At 32.8% G+C, this 19,719-nt stretch overlaps 1 protein-coding gene across 1 annotated transcript in view; it reads left to right on the forward strand.

Annotated features, from left to right (window-relative positions):
* LOC137922758 (fasciclin-3-like) overlaps positions 1-19,719 on the forward strand; it is a 279,320-nt gene that overhangs the window by 57,086 nt on the left and 202,515 nt on the right. The window contains exon 2 of the mRNA XM_068765816.1: positions 18,606-18,885. Within this exon, the coding sequence (XP_068621917.1) occupies positions 18,834-18,885 (52 nt within the window). The 5' untranslated portion in view covers positions 18,606-18,833. The remainder of the gene's footprint in view (positions 1-18,605; positions 18,886-19,719) is intronic.

Raw genomic sequence — 19,719 nt, forward strand, 5'->3', positions numbered from 1 at the left:
AATTAGAAGGTAATTGTAAAGCATCTCCATGCGTACAAAACCAGTGATATAGGATAATATAATTAACATAAACCTTTCTTGTTACTTTGCCAAGTGTACGCAAATTTTTTTTTTGCGTTTCCCATGAATTGTTTTGTTATTGGTTAACGATGTGAACAAAACCTCTTTGTTAATACTATAATGAATTATTGTTTTATCAATTATATGTTTGTGTTAAAACTTTTCTATTCACTTCGAGAATTGAAAAGTTAATGCGATTTGAAATGGATATCTATAAATATACTTCTTTTTGTTATGATCATGAATGATGTTATTTATTCGTTGGCATTTACAACTTCACTGAGTTTTTTTTTTTAAAAAAAAACTCCTTACGCGCCGTTACATTTGATTACCCGACAGGGAGTATCATTCTTAGGTATGTAGACTGACGCGTAAGGACCTCCAGGTGAGAGGACCTCGTCTTCAGCTGTCAATCATACTATGTTTAGCATTATCTTCGAATAATAATTATAAAAATATCTACGGAGAAGGTCAAACTAAAACTATATATACAGGGTGATTGGTTACAGTCGTAAAAACTTTAAAGGGGGAATTCATGGAATAGGAACTTATTTGTTGACAATTTATGTATGATACACCCTGTACAAATATCAATGGCTTCCGAAATAGTGAAGAACGTATTTAAGAAAAGGCGTCTTCACACATGAAATTTAATTATTGTTTACAATTTGTCCATGCAGACTTGTAATGCCAGAGTTTATTGACCAAACTAATCGAAAAAGTTTGTAAAAAATTTCGAAGTTTCTTGATGACATAGGCTATGCATTCACACCTTTAAAGCGAAAATATTCAGATCTTTCGCGACATTCAGACTTCAAAACCTGAATAAAACTGGTTCTAAATACTCCGACCTTTTTTTTTGGTTTCGGGGGAAATCATCTGGATGTTCAAGATAATACCTCTGGAAGGAGGACTGGGTTATTTGGAATTCTTTCGCAATAAATTCCCCCTAGTGATGGCGATACGCGATGTGAAGGATAGCGGTATTCCCCGGTCAGGGATCACCATGCGATCGGACGTATGTTTATCTATGCTAATGTAACGTAGGTAATCATCATAATTTTTTTCGTACATAACATCTGCGGAAATAGCGTAAGTTTGACGTAATAACATTTGCATCAAAGTTATCTACTATAAATATAATTTTAGTTATCTAAAAAACATTTCCTTTTTTTTTAACTTAGGCAACATAGGGATGATGGATGTGGTATAGGCATCTCATAGATTGGGCAAGGTAAACACAGCATTAGACAACATGGCTTGTGGTATTGATATCTGTGCGGGAATCAAAAACACAAAGCAAAAGATTGGCATAAGCTAGCGCTGTGGAGGATTAATTTAAAAGCGACCATTTAATAATCTATTTATTTATTTATACACATATATACAAGATTTTTAATGTAATACATTCAAAAAGGTTTTGTGTATGAAAGCTTAAACTACATAATCACACTTTAATTGTTTTATCTATTTTGTAAAAAAAGATGGGGCTAAAGTGATGATCTGGAACTTAAAAATATATGAAGTTTATTGAGAAAGAGTCGTGGCTTATGTCTATATATGCTTAAGTGGCATTTGAAAATTCTACGGGCTCGAGAGAACAGAGGGTTTAAGGCTAAAACGTCTTTTAAGTTAGGAAAACTCGAAGGCTTCTTGGGGAGTTTCAACTTGGGTCGGTATGTACAACAATTGGGATAGGTAGACCGTGTTCTTAGATTGTTTAGGAGGACGCTCCATAGAATTATCAACTCAAGGACCGGCGAAAGAGGATCTCGGCTTGTGTTGTTATTCGTCGATAATATCCGTTTAGCATTCCCACTCAAGGGCTAACTCAATTGAGAGGGCAAACCTCGACTTGTTCAGTGCTATTACCTGGCTGATTAATATCCAATGGTTTTGAGTATCATCTTATTTGTATGATACTGAAAGTTTTATTTCGATGTACTTTTAGTACACAAGTACTGTCAAAAAGAGAAGTTTATATTTTAAAACGAATACAAGAACTAAAACTTTACAGTGATAACTTACTTTCGACTAATTATTCTCGTGGGGGTAAATTATAACATATTACTTAGTGTCCGAAGTAATAGAACTCTTCATCTAAATTCTGTCCAATATATTTACCGGATTCACATCCCCAATCTTATTCGGGGTAGTAAACTGATTTGCGTTTAAGCCAAGTTGCACCGAGCTATATTTCACCGTAAGCCCGCAGAGTCCGCATGCAATGAAGAAATTAACTTGTAGCAAGATAACGCTTGTTGCAACTTGCTTAGGATTCACTGTAATACACTACTACTCCAGTTTAACGAGTGTTATGGTAAAGTGACCTAATAGTAAATGTTGTTAACACTTATACAACGGCTTAGATATGAATTCATAAATTGAACTATATGGGCATAATACAATTAACGTTTCAGACCATAAACATAAAATACAAGAAAATACGCTTATTAAGTTCACGAGATCAGTACGGACCAATAAGACCAAAACCATATCTTCATTTACATTTAAAATAAAATAACGTACACGTACGCAACTTTGATTTGCTAAAAAATAATCATAAGAGCTAAAAGTTAAGAAATTTTATACAGTCAATAGAAAGTTAAAAAATAAATTGTTAATTAGGTAGTAAAAGATCTATGCCGTTAGGGTAGAGGTATATGAGGACTATAGATAAAAAAAACTTGTATTATATTATCCAGGAAACATTCTACTTGGGGCCGTTTACTCAAAGACTAATATTTGAGCGTATAGTAAAAAGGTTAAAAAAATTTTATGTCATGTTTGTTACTTTTTGTTTTAATAGCATATATAATGCGCGCAGTTTCCATAGACTGGAAATGGGAGGGCGCTTAGGTAGTTTAGTTGACGCAACGGTTAGGTTTTGTTACCGAACTTTTTGGTCGTTTGGTCGTAGACTACAGAACCGTTGTACGATAGGTGCTATCTGGTTGGGCTGTCACTTAGTATGGATTTAGAATCTTGAGTCAATTGTGCCCGAGTGGGCGGAACTAAGATGACAAAGTCGATGCTTTGTCACACGGCAGTTTTATAAAGAGCAGTTCGCACACTGAAATGGTATTTATTTAACTATTTATCGCACGCCTCGTTGGTCGGACGGTCCATTTTGAAATATGTTCAGTTATCGTAATTGAATGTACTGTTTGTGTGATTTAATGCTAATTGCTGGCGTTGCGGTTTGTGTTCACGTGTGCGTCTGTGTGCAACGTGGACGCGAGATTTACGAACGCACCCGACGACACATTCGGTCAGTCGGTTTTGTAATATCAGGGGACAGTGCTTGCAGCCGTAATTAATTGCCTGTACTATTTTATTGAATATCATTCGTTTTACGATTCATTGTCTCGATGCTTTCGATGGCAAACATGTAGTACTGCTAGATAGAGAACTTGCTTTGTTATAATGTTTCCGATTTATAATGTAGTTTCGGTTAGTGTACCATAAAGGATAAGAATATAGTCGTTACTTTTATCTTTTGTAAGAAGTCGCACTTCGACAAGTAAGCCTAGGTAACATGGCCTCAATGATTAGAATTTACTAGGCTATTCAAATGTGACGAAAATATAAATAACAACCTTTTTCTCTTTTTCTCAGAGATTTCAGTATAACTTGCTGAAAGATTTAGGCCTGTCATGAATCAACATAGCTCATATAATTCAAAATTTGGTCACGTAAGAATAGGAATTTGGTTTATGCAGGTAAACTCAAATACATTACAAGAAGACCTACTTAACTTGTTAAAAAAAAATCTAAATCTAGCACCGTACTAGGCCCCTCATCGCAGGCCCATTAAATGCTACGTATCTACGACATTTAAATTTTCGTAATTTTAATAAAAAAATTTGGGCTCCACTTAAATCTTGCATATACTTATTTGTTTTACCAATCCAGGTTCTACATAATTATAAATCGTAGGTGGATACATTACAACTAAGAATGAAATGATTTATTTCATTGGCACAGTGATTGTATCGTCTACGGTGCAATTAAAGGCTACAATACCGTTATATATAATTGCAGTCGTCAGATATAATTGCAGAGATATCTACAGGTTGATTGGTTATAGGTGTTAAAATTGTAAAGGAGTGAAAATATTGCTTATTTGTCATTAAAAAGTTTTAAAGCCGATTTCCAACCACCCTTTATAAAATTATCACACTGATATTGTTATATTAATATATATTCTCTATTGGAACAGGCCAATGTTATTTGGCAGAACAAAGTCTGCAGGGGCAGATAGTATGCAATAATTAATTTTAATTTGTAGTAATCCGAATTTTGAAAACGCTTTTTCCTATCATATATTTTTTATAGGCTGGGCCATACTACCTTCAGCGTACACCATCATGATGCCATCGTCTTTAGTAGACGTGGTTTATAATCATCACGGACCGCGGAGAGCGCCCAAAGTCCCCCCACTCTCCAAGCGGAAAAACGCATTGTGCAGAATTGATGGTAAATGGTGAATGCCAAGGTGACGAGTTTGGGCAGCAATCACCGGGGGCTCGACAGCAGCCCATAGTTGACGCTTTAAGTGACAGCAAGTGAGCCATGCATTCACCTCTTTATAGCTTTTACACCTATAACCGATCATCCAATATATATTCATCTTTTTGAATAAGAACCCTACCAGTAATAATAGTTGAACAGCAGACATAAATTTATGTTCTTAAATCGTAAATTTCATTGCGACATGTACTAGCTGAGAACTGAGAGCGTCCGGGACACAAGCGGAGTGTGACATTGTTCTGCGGTCCTATTGGGACGAAATAATTTGCGGTAGAATTCATGTTCTTTGTAACACTGTCTTACGAGTATACTGTCTATATTGAATTAGAATCGTTTTGCAAGCGAAGCGTAGAAATTCCGTTCATGAGATAGACGAACTTGTTAAAATCTGGATGAAGACCATTTGCATCTAGTTCTATTGGTAATCTATAGGAGAAGCCTATGTCCAGTACTGAAAGTTCTATGATTAAAATGATGATGATACGTCTCGTATAGTGACCGTATTAGATTTATTTTAGTGCTGTAATATATGACTGTGGACATATCGATTTTATGTCAACATAAATAGAATATATTATTTAAAAAAAAACGCGCTTAAAATCTGGACTACGGTCAACAGTTTTACGTGAACAATGGCCACCTCCGTTACTCCTGTAAATATTTGATACCTTAACAGAATGGCGATACCTGCGGCGGTTTACATAATTCAGGTTGCAACAAGTCGTAGGAAGCACAGGCTATCAACCCCGAAATCAATGGCTGCTGAGCAACCAAGTGCCAACAATGACGTCGTGGTGCCACCGAGGGGTTGGTGGCGTCGGCACTCACTCACACCGTGACGTAATCGCTCACCGCCCATTAAGTAAGCAAGTTAATGGTTTTAAAAATTACAAGCAACTTCACGATTGAGCAATTTGTTAGATTAACTATATATGTATTGCTTCATATACCTATAACAAATGTTTTATTCTACAACAAATTTGTGTTGAAACCTCGTATTTATTATTTTTAGGAAGGCTTACAGATAAAATGATACGTTCGTTACGATACTTTATATAAAAAAACGTTTTATTTTAGTCAATAAAAAATAAATACAACAGATTACATAAAGATGATGTTATTTCAATACTCATTTTTGATACACAGTTTGAAAGTCTACATAACAAATTCTAAATTACCAAAATTTATTTTGGGTTACTATTGCTCAAAATGTATCGACATATAATGGCACTAACTCGAATATATTTCCTAGGGAAAATTTTAACAGTATTTTCAAGGTACCTTCAGTTATGTAACAAATTTTAAACCATCAAACTTTGTAAATTCAGCGGAGATATTTTTATTGCCATTCCATCTGGCAGAGATGAAGGCGCTTCAAAATTCACGATGCCCAGTTATAATTACGTAATAAAAAACCGAAAAGATATCGAAAAGGTGTTGCTTATATTTAAAAGGTAAATTTTATGATATTGCTTTTAAGTGTTTCGTATTTGATGTATACTAAAATAGTATAGAGTCAATAGAAAGACCACCTAAATATTGCAAAAAATATCTACGATATTCCATAAACAAAAAACAATTTTCGCAATGCAACACAAAAAATATTTTATTTGATGAATAAGAATGCTTAAAAAAGTCGCATGTGGAAAATATCTTCAAAAAGTATTTTATCAAAAAGAAAACTTCTTCAAAATCATTTTGTTCACGTGATAATATCTCTTACTCGTTCAGAGACGATTCATTTTAGTTACCACGTAGTCGATGATCAATTTTTGTGTGGACTTATTATGCAAGACTACCCACCTGCTATTATATTCGTTATGTGAATACATTGGCAACGTATTTTTAATCGGCCATGTTACATGTTAGTATGCAAGGCGGTGAAAACAATAACGTTGTCTAAGTTATAGGTCGACGTTCAATCGTTTTTGTATAGGAAGTGATTAGGGCTGTTCAGAGGACGCCGTCCTCTGGGATTTATAGTCGTTATCGCAGCCTGTAATTGTTATTTGAATTATTCCTCAGCACGAATACAGGCCGTATTTTATCTGTACACCAATATACTGTACGAATATCTAAAAATAAATAAACATATACTATTTAATATCAAAGTCGCCGGTGCTGGGGTGAGCTGAATCAGGAATTGATCGTTTGCTATTGCTAGATGAAATTCTTAAAGTAACATATCTATTACTCTGGAAATACAAAGTGGGCTATAGATAATATTTTTATATCGAAAAGGTGCGACATTGTGGCCTACACAAAATCCAGATTTGTGTTATTATGATTTTTACTATGGTTACGTATCAAGACCAATGTCCTTTGTCAATCTCAAAAACCTCTTGGCAAATTAAAGAAATATATTCGAAAAAAATGGCGGTGGCTCAAATAGAAGCATGTTCTCTAAGAACTGGAGTAAATCTTTGTTAGACTGTATAAACGGATTAAATAGATTCAAATAATGCTGATAATTTGTTATTTATTTTACGAAACTACGTAACAGTAAGATAATGCGTAACAATAGATTGACAGAAGAAACGAATCATGTACAACGCATAAAAAGTATAAAAAAGAAATAAATATGTAAAGAGGTTTTATGTGGCCCAGTCAGTCGCTATCAACTTTGACGATATGATTTTGAAAAAATAATTTATATTCTTTTTTTATTATATTTTTTTATTAAGAGGGCCCAGTAAGTCGCTATTAACTTTGGCGATATGATTTTAAAAAAATAATTTACATTCTTTTTTTTTAATATTTTAAAATGTTATTAATTATATACCACTATTATTATTCTTTAAAACCTTCCGTGCACAGAAAAATTCTACACTGACAATTAAATTTATTACAAATTGAAGCCATAGATATATTTTGATAGATATACATATCTAGATATATATAGATATACATATATATCCTACCATAGATATATTTTGGGAGGAGGCCTATACCTTGTTGTCTAGGTCTATGGGACTGAAACGACAACAACACTGATTTTTAGCATGCACTGTAAACATCGTCTTTACATTCAGATCTAAGATCAAAAGCTAGAGAGTTTCTCATGAAAAGTATTAAAAAAATACTGATGTTTCGTAAGGCGGTTGGTCTAATACCAACGGAATGCTTAACGCGTACTTCTCGTACCGCTTATTTCTCTATTTATTTCAGTAGTTTCGCCGATGTTCGTTGTCCGCAATGTTTCATTTCTGAAGAGCGTTTTCGTGTTATGGCCGACTTATAATAAAAATTGCGGAGATTTCCGTCTTCCGAAAGATCTGCTTTTAGTTGAAAGACAGCGACAAGGAAATTAAAAAGGATTGAGGTCTTAGAAAATATTTTGTGGTAATTTCATATTGCGGTAACATTCATTACGTTTCGTTTTATTGGATCCGTTATGTGTTCATGACTAAGATTTTAAGAATTTTTATAATTATATTTTATATCCGTTAACCATGACTCAAAAACAGATTCACTAAAGGAAAATGTGCGGTCATAAAGTCGAGACGTAATTTAGTCCAACTTCAGTTTGAAAAATGTTTCAGTCTATGACCTAACCCACTAACGGATTATCAGAATAAAAAACCGTGAGAATAATTAGTCATTGTCAGTCATAAATTGAATGAACAAAGTTCAGTTAACTAATTAGTTTTTATAGATCCGTACATGAAAAAAATATTTATTTATTAAAAACTAATGGAAAATGTATTATTAATTAGTATTTCTAAAAATTTAATATTCTTAGTGTCAATAAACTAATATGTTATCTTTAATTTTACGTCAAATATTTTTTTTTATTTACGTAACCTGTGTCTTAATTATCAGCCAATATCAGTGCGATAATATTTATGGGTTTGGTTTTTGCACGATAATTGTACTGTGCAATTTATTTAAGCTTAATAATGAACTATGTAATTCAAAGTTTAAAATATCTTTATTAAATTAGGCACTTACAAGCGCTTTTGAATCTTCGATTATTTTAACATTATAAGTAGTAAGCTACCACGGGCTCGTATCTGTTGAGAAGAGTCGGCTAGAAACTCAACAATTACTCTTTTAAATGAAATTTATCAATTTTTCATATACACATATGAACAATTGATAAATTTATATATATCTATAATATCAACCATGTAAATAATACAACAAAGTCCCACACATTTCGATCAACTTAAAACTTTTAAATGCTATAATAAAATTCATTTAATAATATACTTTTAAGAAACGGGAGGCCTAAGATATCCTGTGGAACTTTATTATATATGCGTGCGATCCATGAAGGATTTGTTAATTTTTTAAACACAAAATTTAGGCATTACGAGTTTATTTTATTTTTTGTATTTATTATGTATCTGTCACTATTTGTCATATAAGATTTTAAATTATAAATGGCACAGAAATGTTGCAGCTCAAAAGCCGACAGCAGCTTGAACAATTTGGCTAATTCTTCTTTCATATTTTCACAACGACACGAGGATGTTTTTTGGAGAAACGAAATAGATAAATTGTGAAAAGAGATTTGTATGAGTGAAGAAAAACGACACTTTTGCCGTACAAACCACACAGTAAATAAAAACGCCTACCTCTTCAAGTACTATTGAGCATTACAATGAAAATGTAATACACTAAAGTATAAAGTATACGAAATAGCATTTTTATTTTTATAAGCAATTGTTTTTAATTTAACCATTTTTTCATTTTATTCTATTGAACTGTACTTGACTACTAACTTTTGACTACATGTAGTCTCTCGGGATACTTTAAAAAATATTTCATACAGAACCATTACCTTGTATTTATCACTTAGCAAGCGTCGAAGTATGACCCGGAAAACGTACGTTCACAATTGCGTATGTGCTAAATAAAATATGTTATGTTCACCATAATGCCGGAAAGCACAGTGATGTGAATGGTCCGTTACTCGAATTCGATTCCGTGGAGGGACAAAGCGCGGCTATTTTTGTGCGGCACCGAACGGATGCGCCCGCGCATGTATGACGGTGTAGCGATAGCAAATATTTAAGTTTTATTATGATCATAACGTTTCAATTTAACGAGTATATTCTATTATTTTCTATTTAGAGTTATTGGTGTTAAAGCTTATAAAGAAGTGAAAGTATAACTCACTTACTGTCAATTGATGCATCATCAAAAAATCTGTGACGTAAGAAATATTAAATAACGTAATAAGAAAAAGCATTTTATAAATTTAAATTACTAAATATATTTTTTTTTATTATCTGTCCCGATAGTACTGTCAAAAGCTATATGCCTCCCGCATTTCAATAGTTTCCGAGTGATTATAAGGGAATAAGTGTAAAAACTCTTTGCTGATAAATGACCTAAACATTGATTTATTTTGCACTAGTACATTAGCTGTAATGTTGATGTAATACAGCAGTTCTTTATTAATCATGAATCCAATACTTTGCCATATTTATTCAATGTCTAAGGTCTGTGTAGTAGTAGACAGTAATTTTTAAGACAACAGTTGTAATTAAATAAAAAAGTACCTACTTACTTAGTTTAGTATACAAAATGTAAGGTGCTTATATATGTAAAGGCTTATTGCCAGGATTTTTTTATAATTTAATAACTCCAATTTATTGTGCTATAAGTATGTATGCAATGCAAACCTTAAAAATATAAATAATTTTTCATAACATGTAATGTCGAGAAGAGACAATTGTTAAGGGTTAATATTCTGATGTAAATGTGCCTTTCAAATATAGATATTTATGCACGACACCGTTTTCGGGTTCACTTTCTTGTAGTGTAAAATAGAGTAAATCATAAGAGGCTTTTCAAACCAAAACACAGTTTGTGTATTATTGTGTACCGGTTGAAATATATTTCCGGATATATATGTCTAAATGTGTTGGAACTAGAGTAAATAATTGTAGGCACGACTTTGATTATAAATACAATTTGCATTGTTAGGTATTTAAAATTGTATAATTTTGGACTGTCTACACAATGGAACGTACTGTTATGTAAATTGTATCTTTTCTATGATATTCCAAATGTATTGAGTTGCTTTAATTACACCATTATGATACGTTTACGAAGGATATAGTACAAATATAAAATTATATACAATTGTATAATTGTATATAATTTAAAAATTAATATAAAAAATTCTGATTTTTTGTTCAAAATAAATTGAATTATTTGGGCTTTATTTCCAAGCTCATACGCTTAACGAGATGAAGATTCCCATGTTCAAGATTTCACTACAAGATTGAATGTATACTCAAACAGTACAAACAGCGTATGTCTAGTTGAATTGATAGCAGGCCACACGACGAGCAGAAGAGATGGCAGCTGGGGCGTTAAGTTTCTGGAGTAAGACCCACAAAGTGCATTCTTCATAACAGACTACATTCTTAAGGTCTTCGGTAAACGCTAGATGCAGACCGCTTCCAACCGGTCCTATTAAAATGATATGCGAGAGACCATGTTATGTCTAGAAGTGGACGATCTTCATTTTATTTACCACAACTAAAAAATTGATGGAATTGTCACATTTTTGATATATATAACTTTGTAATTATATAAATACGTATCCTTACTTCTGTTGCTGACCGTACGTATTCATATGTGCGTGTGAACGCGAGCAACGCAGACGCACAAATAAACAGACAAAACGGACCCTAATATAAATACAAGTGCACGTCGCAGTCGCGTTACGCCTGTGTGAGTCACGCACACATGTATGTATATATATTGAATTCCTTTGGCCGCAGTCGTCATTTCCTCGAATTATAATATCATTTTAAATGTTTTTAAGTGCGCACTTAATTTCTTCGTAGGTAACTTGAGATCTTGATACAAAGATGATTGTACCCTGTACTGTGGTTAGATATTTAATAGGGATAGATCATAGATTGATAAACATGTTTTGTCAGTTCTTTCGTGTCTTTAGTTCGAGTTTTTTTTTTTTTACTTTTTGTCAACTAATAGTACGGAAACGAATTTATTATATAATATTGTAAGTTACAATCTCTAAATACTAGAGTATTGCTTCCTATGCTATAATAAAATAGAGCTTATTGTGATACGAATGTCGAATTATTCTTTATCAAAAGCACTATTGTATTCGAAATGATCAGTTCATAAAACCAGTATTTCTTCTCGTATACTGTACAAACTAATAGCGGATGACAACAAAAACCTCAAAGAATAAGCTTTTTCCATTTTATTCTGATCTCAATGGAAGCAGACAAAGCGATCGCTTATAGCATTGTGTTAAATTTCAAGCATAGCAGTGTATCAAATTGGATAAGAAATTAGCTTACATTTCTATTTTTTTTAAATAGCATTATAATAAATAAAATTACTTTTAATTAAATCGGTTTTGTTATCACGAGATAATTAAAAATTTCGAATAATTTTTCACTGTCAATGATTAGAATAATTATATATGTACAACTAATGACTTTTATGTAATATACAGGATGATTGGTTATATGTGTAAAATTGTTAAAGTGATGAATGTATAGTTTATTTACTGTCAGCTAATGTATTATACACCTTTTACAAAAATAATGATGATATATAAGGCGTTTTTAAAATTCTGATAAGTATATGTAAAAATTAATTTTCGTTTACTACATCTCCATGCATACTTTGTACTATTAGTTTGTCTGTTGCTGCTTGTTTGTGCGTTGCAGTTATTGGTTTGTCTGTTGCTTTCCAATATAAAAATAAAGTATTGTGGTAGTGTACATATTTCAGAGTGATCACTTTTTACAGGTTCCTCGGATATAAATGTAAAAGTTTTGAATATTTTGGCAGACAAATGTGACAATACCCTATATATAAGAGGATAGTACCGGTGTAAATTATGTGTGAGTTATATCGTGAAATAACTTTGTATTTATATTTCGTGAGAGAAACTTTGGTAAGTTAGTTCTAACAAAGCTTTATGACTTTCACTGCAGTTTCGTACAGCCGTTTCAAATAGGCACCTTAATATATGAATTTTGATCAACATTGTACACAAACGCTTTCCAAATGAGCATTTCAGATTAAAATTATCTTACAAGAGTGTTAAAGTTAAGGTTGTACCGCCTAACACTTGCTGGTATGGTTTTTTTATTCTAAACGCCCTCTGCTATTGAGGGCTTTTCGCTCTCCACTATCATATTAATGGGACAAGGCATTACAGTCTAATAATATATAACATATTTAATTTAAATACTTATTTACTTTCACAAATTAATTTTTTTTGCATATTTACATAGGTTTCTGGTTTGTTTATTTTAGCTTTAATTATTTCACATTAGTGTAGTTCTAGTATGATTCGAGGTTGCTACTTGTGTCCCAACGATAGAGTATTGGAAATTATTAAGCGATTAGTCTTTCTGTTCAGAAAGTTAACAAAAGACTTTATCAACCGTGTAAATATGAGGTTTAAAAATAAAAATAAAAGGAACACTTATTCTTAGAAGCAGCTTCTAGTTAGACGCTTATGACGGATACGTATGAGAAACTATAAAGAATTTCCGAGCGCATGGCGTTTATATCTTCTTAACCAGACTTAAAACTGCTTTTCTGTAACATTGAACCGTCTAGTACTAGTAGACTTATTGTTCCATGTGAAACACCATAAGCTTACACAACTAAGGTGAACAAGTAATAGCGTGTCAACATAGTAACTTTGTGTTGATATTGGAGCGTGAGTGTTAAAAGCTAAATTTCCTACTGGAGGATTTAGGTCTGATAACAGCGAACATCTGCTCATTTATTGGACGAGCTTCCAAAGCAGCATTATCTTTTAAAATATGGTTTTGGTAGGCAAGGAGGCCTCTCTAAACCTCGTCAGCTCTAAAGACCGAACCAGACCAATTTCCCTACACCATGGATCCGAAAATATCACGGTGAATCCTTGTAATACTGAGTATATACGTTACTATATTCTTAAGACTATATCTCGTAGTAATTAATTAAATAAATTCTTTCTATTTTCAGAGTACTTAAACAGTATATTATTTGTTAAATTTATCAAACACGCGCGCGCGTTGATTGAAGGCACCGTTCGTGAATGTTTAATCAAATTAAAAATTAATTTTTGAAGCGTGCGACACCGGATTCAAATTGTATCACGTACCGTTCGGTCGGTGCGATTCTTAGCAAAGTTCGCGGGAAATTTCTTGCGGGTAATGGGAGACAGCTTGTAAAATTGAATCCATGGAAAGTTTCTATCGAGTTCGACGGGATAATATTGGGTTTGTATATTAAATTGAAAGAACGGAAGTCAAAAGTTTTCATTGAATTACATTTTACGATGTTTTCTTAATATGAAAATGTACGCATTGCGCCGAAACCTTCTCAATTGAAAAAAGCTTTCTTTGTTGTTAAGTTTTTAGTTATAGTGTTACCGAAACTGCTGTACCGCGCTATAGAAAATTGCTGTGACGTGTGGGACAAGGAAAAAAGAGCACGGTCAATGTCGAAGAGCGTTGACGACAGACTGAGAAAAAAGCCCGGCCGATATTTTTCCTCGCCCCCTTACCTCTCCATGTATTGCGCGGTACAGCGGTTTCGGTAGGACTGTAGTGTAATAATGGTTACGTTACATTCCTTTTTACTCTAATAACTAACATTCATTTGACATTAAACTGTCCTCTCCTTCATGTGTCACATATCCATCCAAAAGGTTGTCTGGTAGAGATCGTCTCGAGCGATAAGACCGCCTCTTGTACTTCTATATGATTTTTTTTCTTTTTTTAGTTATTGTCTGTGGTGTACAAAAAAGTATAAATTACAAAATAAAATTTAAATAGAGAATAAACTAATACCTTTGAAATCAATTTTGTTTATTTCACTTCTGCATTCGATTACTACAAGCCAATAACAATCGTATGGAGATTTTCGTGAAAGCTAGTGTGATATAAAACATGATAGGAAAAGATAGAAGCCGTCTATCAAGCAAGTGATATAACCATGTATGACAAATCTCATAAACCTATAATATTATAAACTATTACTGTTATTCGTCACATACACGTAGTCTGACAGATAGATTTAAATCGGAAACGCATGCTTGGAGCACAAACGTATCGTATTCACCAAAGGGTTATAATTAAGAGGTTTCGTGTCTCGTCTATTAATAGAAACTATTTATGCGCACATAAATTTATTACAAGCCATACGTTTATTTAGCCTTTGTGTTGTAGTTAGATATATAGGCTGATTAGTTATAGGTGTAAAATCGTTTAAGGCGAGTATATAGCACCTTTGTAAGCAAGCTTTTACACTTATTTCCAATCATTCTATGTAAGGGGATCACTCTAAAATATGCTATGTTAATTGATTTATTCTATTTGGATGCGACAGGCCTATATATTCTAACAGTAAATACTCTGCAGGGTCAAATAGTAAACAATGATTAATTTTATTATCTAGGAATTCGAATTTTGAAAACATTCTTTTTACTACATTGTCATTACGATATTCGTTATTTCTAAAACTATTTATTTTTGAACAGGGTGTACCATTGACAGTAAAAAGGCGAATGAGCTGTAAATTCATCTTTTTAAAGTTCAATAACCGTTCACCCTGTGTAAATCACGGATTCGATTTTCGACTTGGGTTTTTTGTGATTAAAAATCCTATAGGTTCTGAATGAAACCTTCCCCTCTCTCTGAGAGAACGCCTGTGACACACCAGGAGTGAGGCATTACATGGCTATATCATTATTACGGATTATGTTTCATTGAATTCTCTTAGGTGAAATGCCTTTTCATGTTCGAATGTAGTTCTTGCACCGACTAAAATTCACGATGTTTCTTCTTCATTGCTATGAGACATCATCAACGTCAACTATCCTTAAAGGCATGTCTATAGTCGGGATTCTTTGTGGTTAAGATTCTACATGAGATATATTTTCTGAGAAGCGATGTGTCCACTTTTATTATCTACAATTTCTAAGAATCATTAGCAGGAATATACTCATTTTTATGACTTCAAACTTTTCCAATAGATCTCGTATTTTAATGATTGCTAACACAATAAATTATCATTTTGTTAGTGTTTTATACTATTTTTTAAAACACTTCTTTAGTTTGAAGGAAATACAAATCCAAAGAATTCTTGACGTAATTTTAAATGAAAACAGTGCACACACGTTGCAATTAATTCCAATAAATGTCGGAAAGAATTCTAACCTAAAACTATCCGACTTATTTCTACATTAACAGCTTTACGATGAAATGGCGATCGATAGCTGGAACCCGGTTCTTCCAGTGCCCAGTCGGCCCGGTCAAGTTTCATCCTCTCAAAACAATGTTACAAAGAAATGCTTTCGAGAACGTTCGCGCGGTGCAATAAAATTCACTAACCTCCTTTTGTTCCGAGAAATAGTTGAACTATTGATACTATGGGATTAATGGCGATCTTATAGAATATATAGTTGTGTAATCCTTGTAAACCTACTAATTCCGACCAACATTTTTTTTTCGTCCGATTGATTTAGTAAATTAAAATAGTACATATTATTTAAATGAAAACTTTTTATAGTTTATATATAGGTATATTATTAGAATTGTAACAGCTTTAAAAGGGTGAATTATACTGTCAAAAGTTATTAATCTTTCGCGTTCCAGTAGAAAATATTTAATGGAATCAGGCGTTACCTTGCGGAAGTCCATCCTAAGTAAGAAAAGGACCAATATTTAGCCACTTCCGTACATGCCATGCTTCCAGTAGAAAATAATAAACATATTACAGAATGATTGGAAATAAGTGTAAAAAGTTTTTTTTCGCTATACACTCACACTTTTATATTTTTACAACAGTTTAATCACCCATATACCATTACAATGAAATGATTATTACTATTTTTAGGGCTAATGAGTATTATTTTTATAACTTATAAATCAAATAAAGATATAATTCATTAAAATATAAGTAAAAAAAATAAAAAAAAAATTAACATGCTGTATTTATAACTTTTGAAATTATCCTGCTAAACGATATACGAGTTGACATCCGAGCAACTATCCATAAATCATTTAGTTATTTAGCTGTTGGTAGGATTTTAATATTAATAACATTAAATTCAATCCTAAATACTTTTACTAATAGTGTTATATAAGAGAAACAGATGGACGATGTTGATCGATATAGATATGAATAAAAACTTAATTTAGCCTACGATACATCTAGTCTATCTTACTTCCTAACTCGGGGATATCAATAATATTACGGCTCTAGCTTAATAGTCGTAAAGAATCTAAGCTAATATTAGCTTTTAGTGTTTTTCCACCTTTAATTGGATAACGCGGTTAATTAAACAGGACATCTAAAATTTTTATTCTTTTTTCTACTTCCACACAAGATATATATAAAAATAATTAGTTGAAATGAAACAGGGAGTGCAAATGGTGATTTCATCTAGAAAATCATTGAATGTACAACGTTCATCACTATCATCATCGTTACAGCCGTTAGACTTCCACTTTTGGACATAAGCCCAATCTACGGCTCGCGTACCCCATATGGCGCTTTCAAGAATTATTTGTGGCTCTCGTTAAATGTACGCTTTTCATTTTTGTTTTATTGCATTAAAAAAATGTATTTGGACCGTCTGTTTAAAAATGTCTTTTAAATTACTGATACCAAATAATTATTCACCAAATTTTCAATAGATGAGAAAACAGTTTAATTTTAAGATTAAGAGAAAAGGTTTTAATTTTTGCACTACTTATATTTTGTACTTCCGTTTGTTTTCAAAAATATGTAATTTCTATGAATATTTAATACCTTTTTTCATACATTAGTAGCACATTTTTAACAGTAATTTGCGAAAATTTAGAAATTTTTGTAAATGACTCGAACTATCAAGGTGTTTGGTCTTCCCTGACGGATATCTTTAATATTATTCTATCTTCGATAATTAAGTTTATAAAACAAAATCATCATTTTGACCGAAGGACATATACTGCTTAACATAATTTTCCAATAAGGGTGTTGGAAGCGGCTTGCATGTAATGTCTTCCGATAATCTTAACCAAGACTTAGTTGCAAATAAAAATTAGAGAAGCGGGGTTATTAGGTGATTTAAGGGGTAGGAAATGAACATTTTATAGATTACTTATAACACAGAGTTTAATAAAAAAGTATAATTATGTGTGCCTATATATGTATTGTAATACATCTGTATTAATATAACTGTTATCTACATTATCGTGTCAATAGATGTTCCCTGCAAGGCATAACTCTCTTCCAAAGACCGCTACGATGATTTATATAATTATATATATATAAAGGTATAACTAATTATGTAATGCATAAATTGGCCAATGTGGAAAAAGTGGTGTACCAGTAGTTAAATATAGTCGATTCGCGTTAAGAAATTAGAGCATCGTCATCATACGGCCGTGTTCACAAACTTAAATTGGGATAAAACCTTCAAAAAACGAACGCATCTGTCATATTATGACCTCATTGGTCTAGGGGCGCGGCTACACCAACAACTATGAGTCATTGTTTTCTTAACGCGAACAGACTATAGCAAACAGGCAAACAGTAATGTTTGTTCACTACGGTAGAGTAGACGCGGCAGTTGTTTCATGCAAGAGTGAGTCTGGCACCAGAAAGTTACATTTATGTAACATTAAGGTTATGTGAGAAACGCTGAAGGCATGTTGGAATCCAAAAGCGCAATAAAGCATATGATAAAGATAGTAAAAATTCAGTTAGAATGTTATCGAAATGATTTACTTGGACATTAAATATGAAATACTCCTTTCTTTAAATTGTACACGATTTCTCAAATTTATTCCCCCTCACAATTTATGTACGTGCTTAACTTTCATGCATGACCACCAGTTAAAATGAACTCTTCATTAGAACATTGGCCGACAAATACGTTTGTCACGAATCCCTTAAAGAGCTCATTTTAATCTGGCTATCTCAAATTACGTAATCCCTTGAATGATCCAAAGAACACCTTGCCTCTATAATGATAATAAGAAGAAAACCTCACATAGTTGCGTTTTTTGTTACAGAGCGAGCGAGATAGCTGCCACGAACTTGAAGGGCGAGCGAGAACAAAACAATAGTGTCCAGTTCAAAAACCGGTTACAAGAAAGGATATAAGTTTTTTGTTGAAGGGAAAAAAAGTGATTTTCGAACGCATCATCTAGTTATGCACGAGTTCGAAATTCGATTGCTGTGAGTGTGTGTGTCGTACCGGTCGTGCGTTTAGTGTTCTAAGTTTAAGTGGAATTGTCAAGATGGCCGTGCTTCCCGCCTTTTTCGGTTTGCTTATGGCCGCTATTGTCACAGGTAAGGCAAATAAAAATTATAGTGTAAATAAAAACTTAGTTTCCTCTGAGTAACAATCATGAATATTACAGGAATATTTTGAGGAATAACTTTCTTCGAGTAATTTTATTTTTCTACTTAATATAAAGATGAAATAAAGCACAGTTCATTATTTTTTATTGTGAAGTGCGTCATATTTTGCCCAGCGAAAGGGACGGAAACTTTATTATGGTCGTAACTTGAAACCTCTGGACTGGATAAGCGAAGCAAAGCAGATTACTAACTTTACGCATGAATTGTCGGAATATAACATATTTCATTGTAATTAATTAATGGGTTGTCATGATCCTTTGTGACAAATTATCTGTCCTCATTTTATCTTTCGCAAGTGCAAAACGTATGTAAGGAAGACATTTTAATAAGCATATTGGGAGTGCTGTGGAAGGATCATTATTCATAACATCTTTTAATTATTTTTAGTTTTTAAATATAAATGTATACTTAAGCTATACGTCGTTTAAGAACTCTGCAGCTTTAGATCACTATGCAGTTTTAAGAGCTAGTTTTTAGAACAGTTGTCTATTATGAATAGGTCCATTCACCAATAGACCCGTAATTAAATTACCACTTATCAATAGGTCTTAACGCAGAATCCATAGTCACTAGGGTTTTATACTTCTGAAGTGGGGATGAGCAAATGCAACGTAGAACGTCTACATATAAGGTAGACAGATGAACCTGATAAGGTTGTTGGAGGAAACTGGATACGGCTCGCTTCCACCTGGTACTAATGAAATCCTACGGGGAGGCGTATGCGCAGTGCTGAACGTTCTACGCCTGAAATGATGATGTTGA

Source organism: Battus philenor, unplaced genomic scaffold (assembly GCF_028537555.1).
Source record: "Battus philenor isolate CCGP_79_NKW_IND1 unplaced genomic scaffold, ilBatPhil1.0.hap1 SCAF_20, whole genome shotgun sequence".
Taxonomy (NCBI): domain Eukaryota; kingdom Metazoa; phylum Arthropoda; class Insecta; order Lepidoptera; family Papilionidae; genus Battus; species Battus philenor.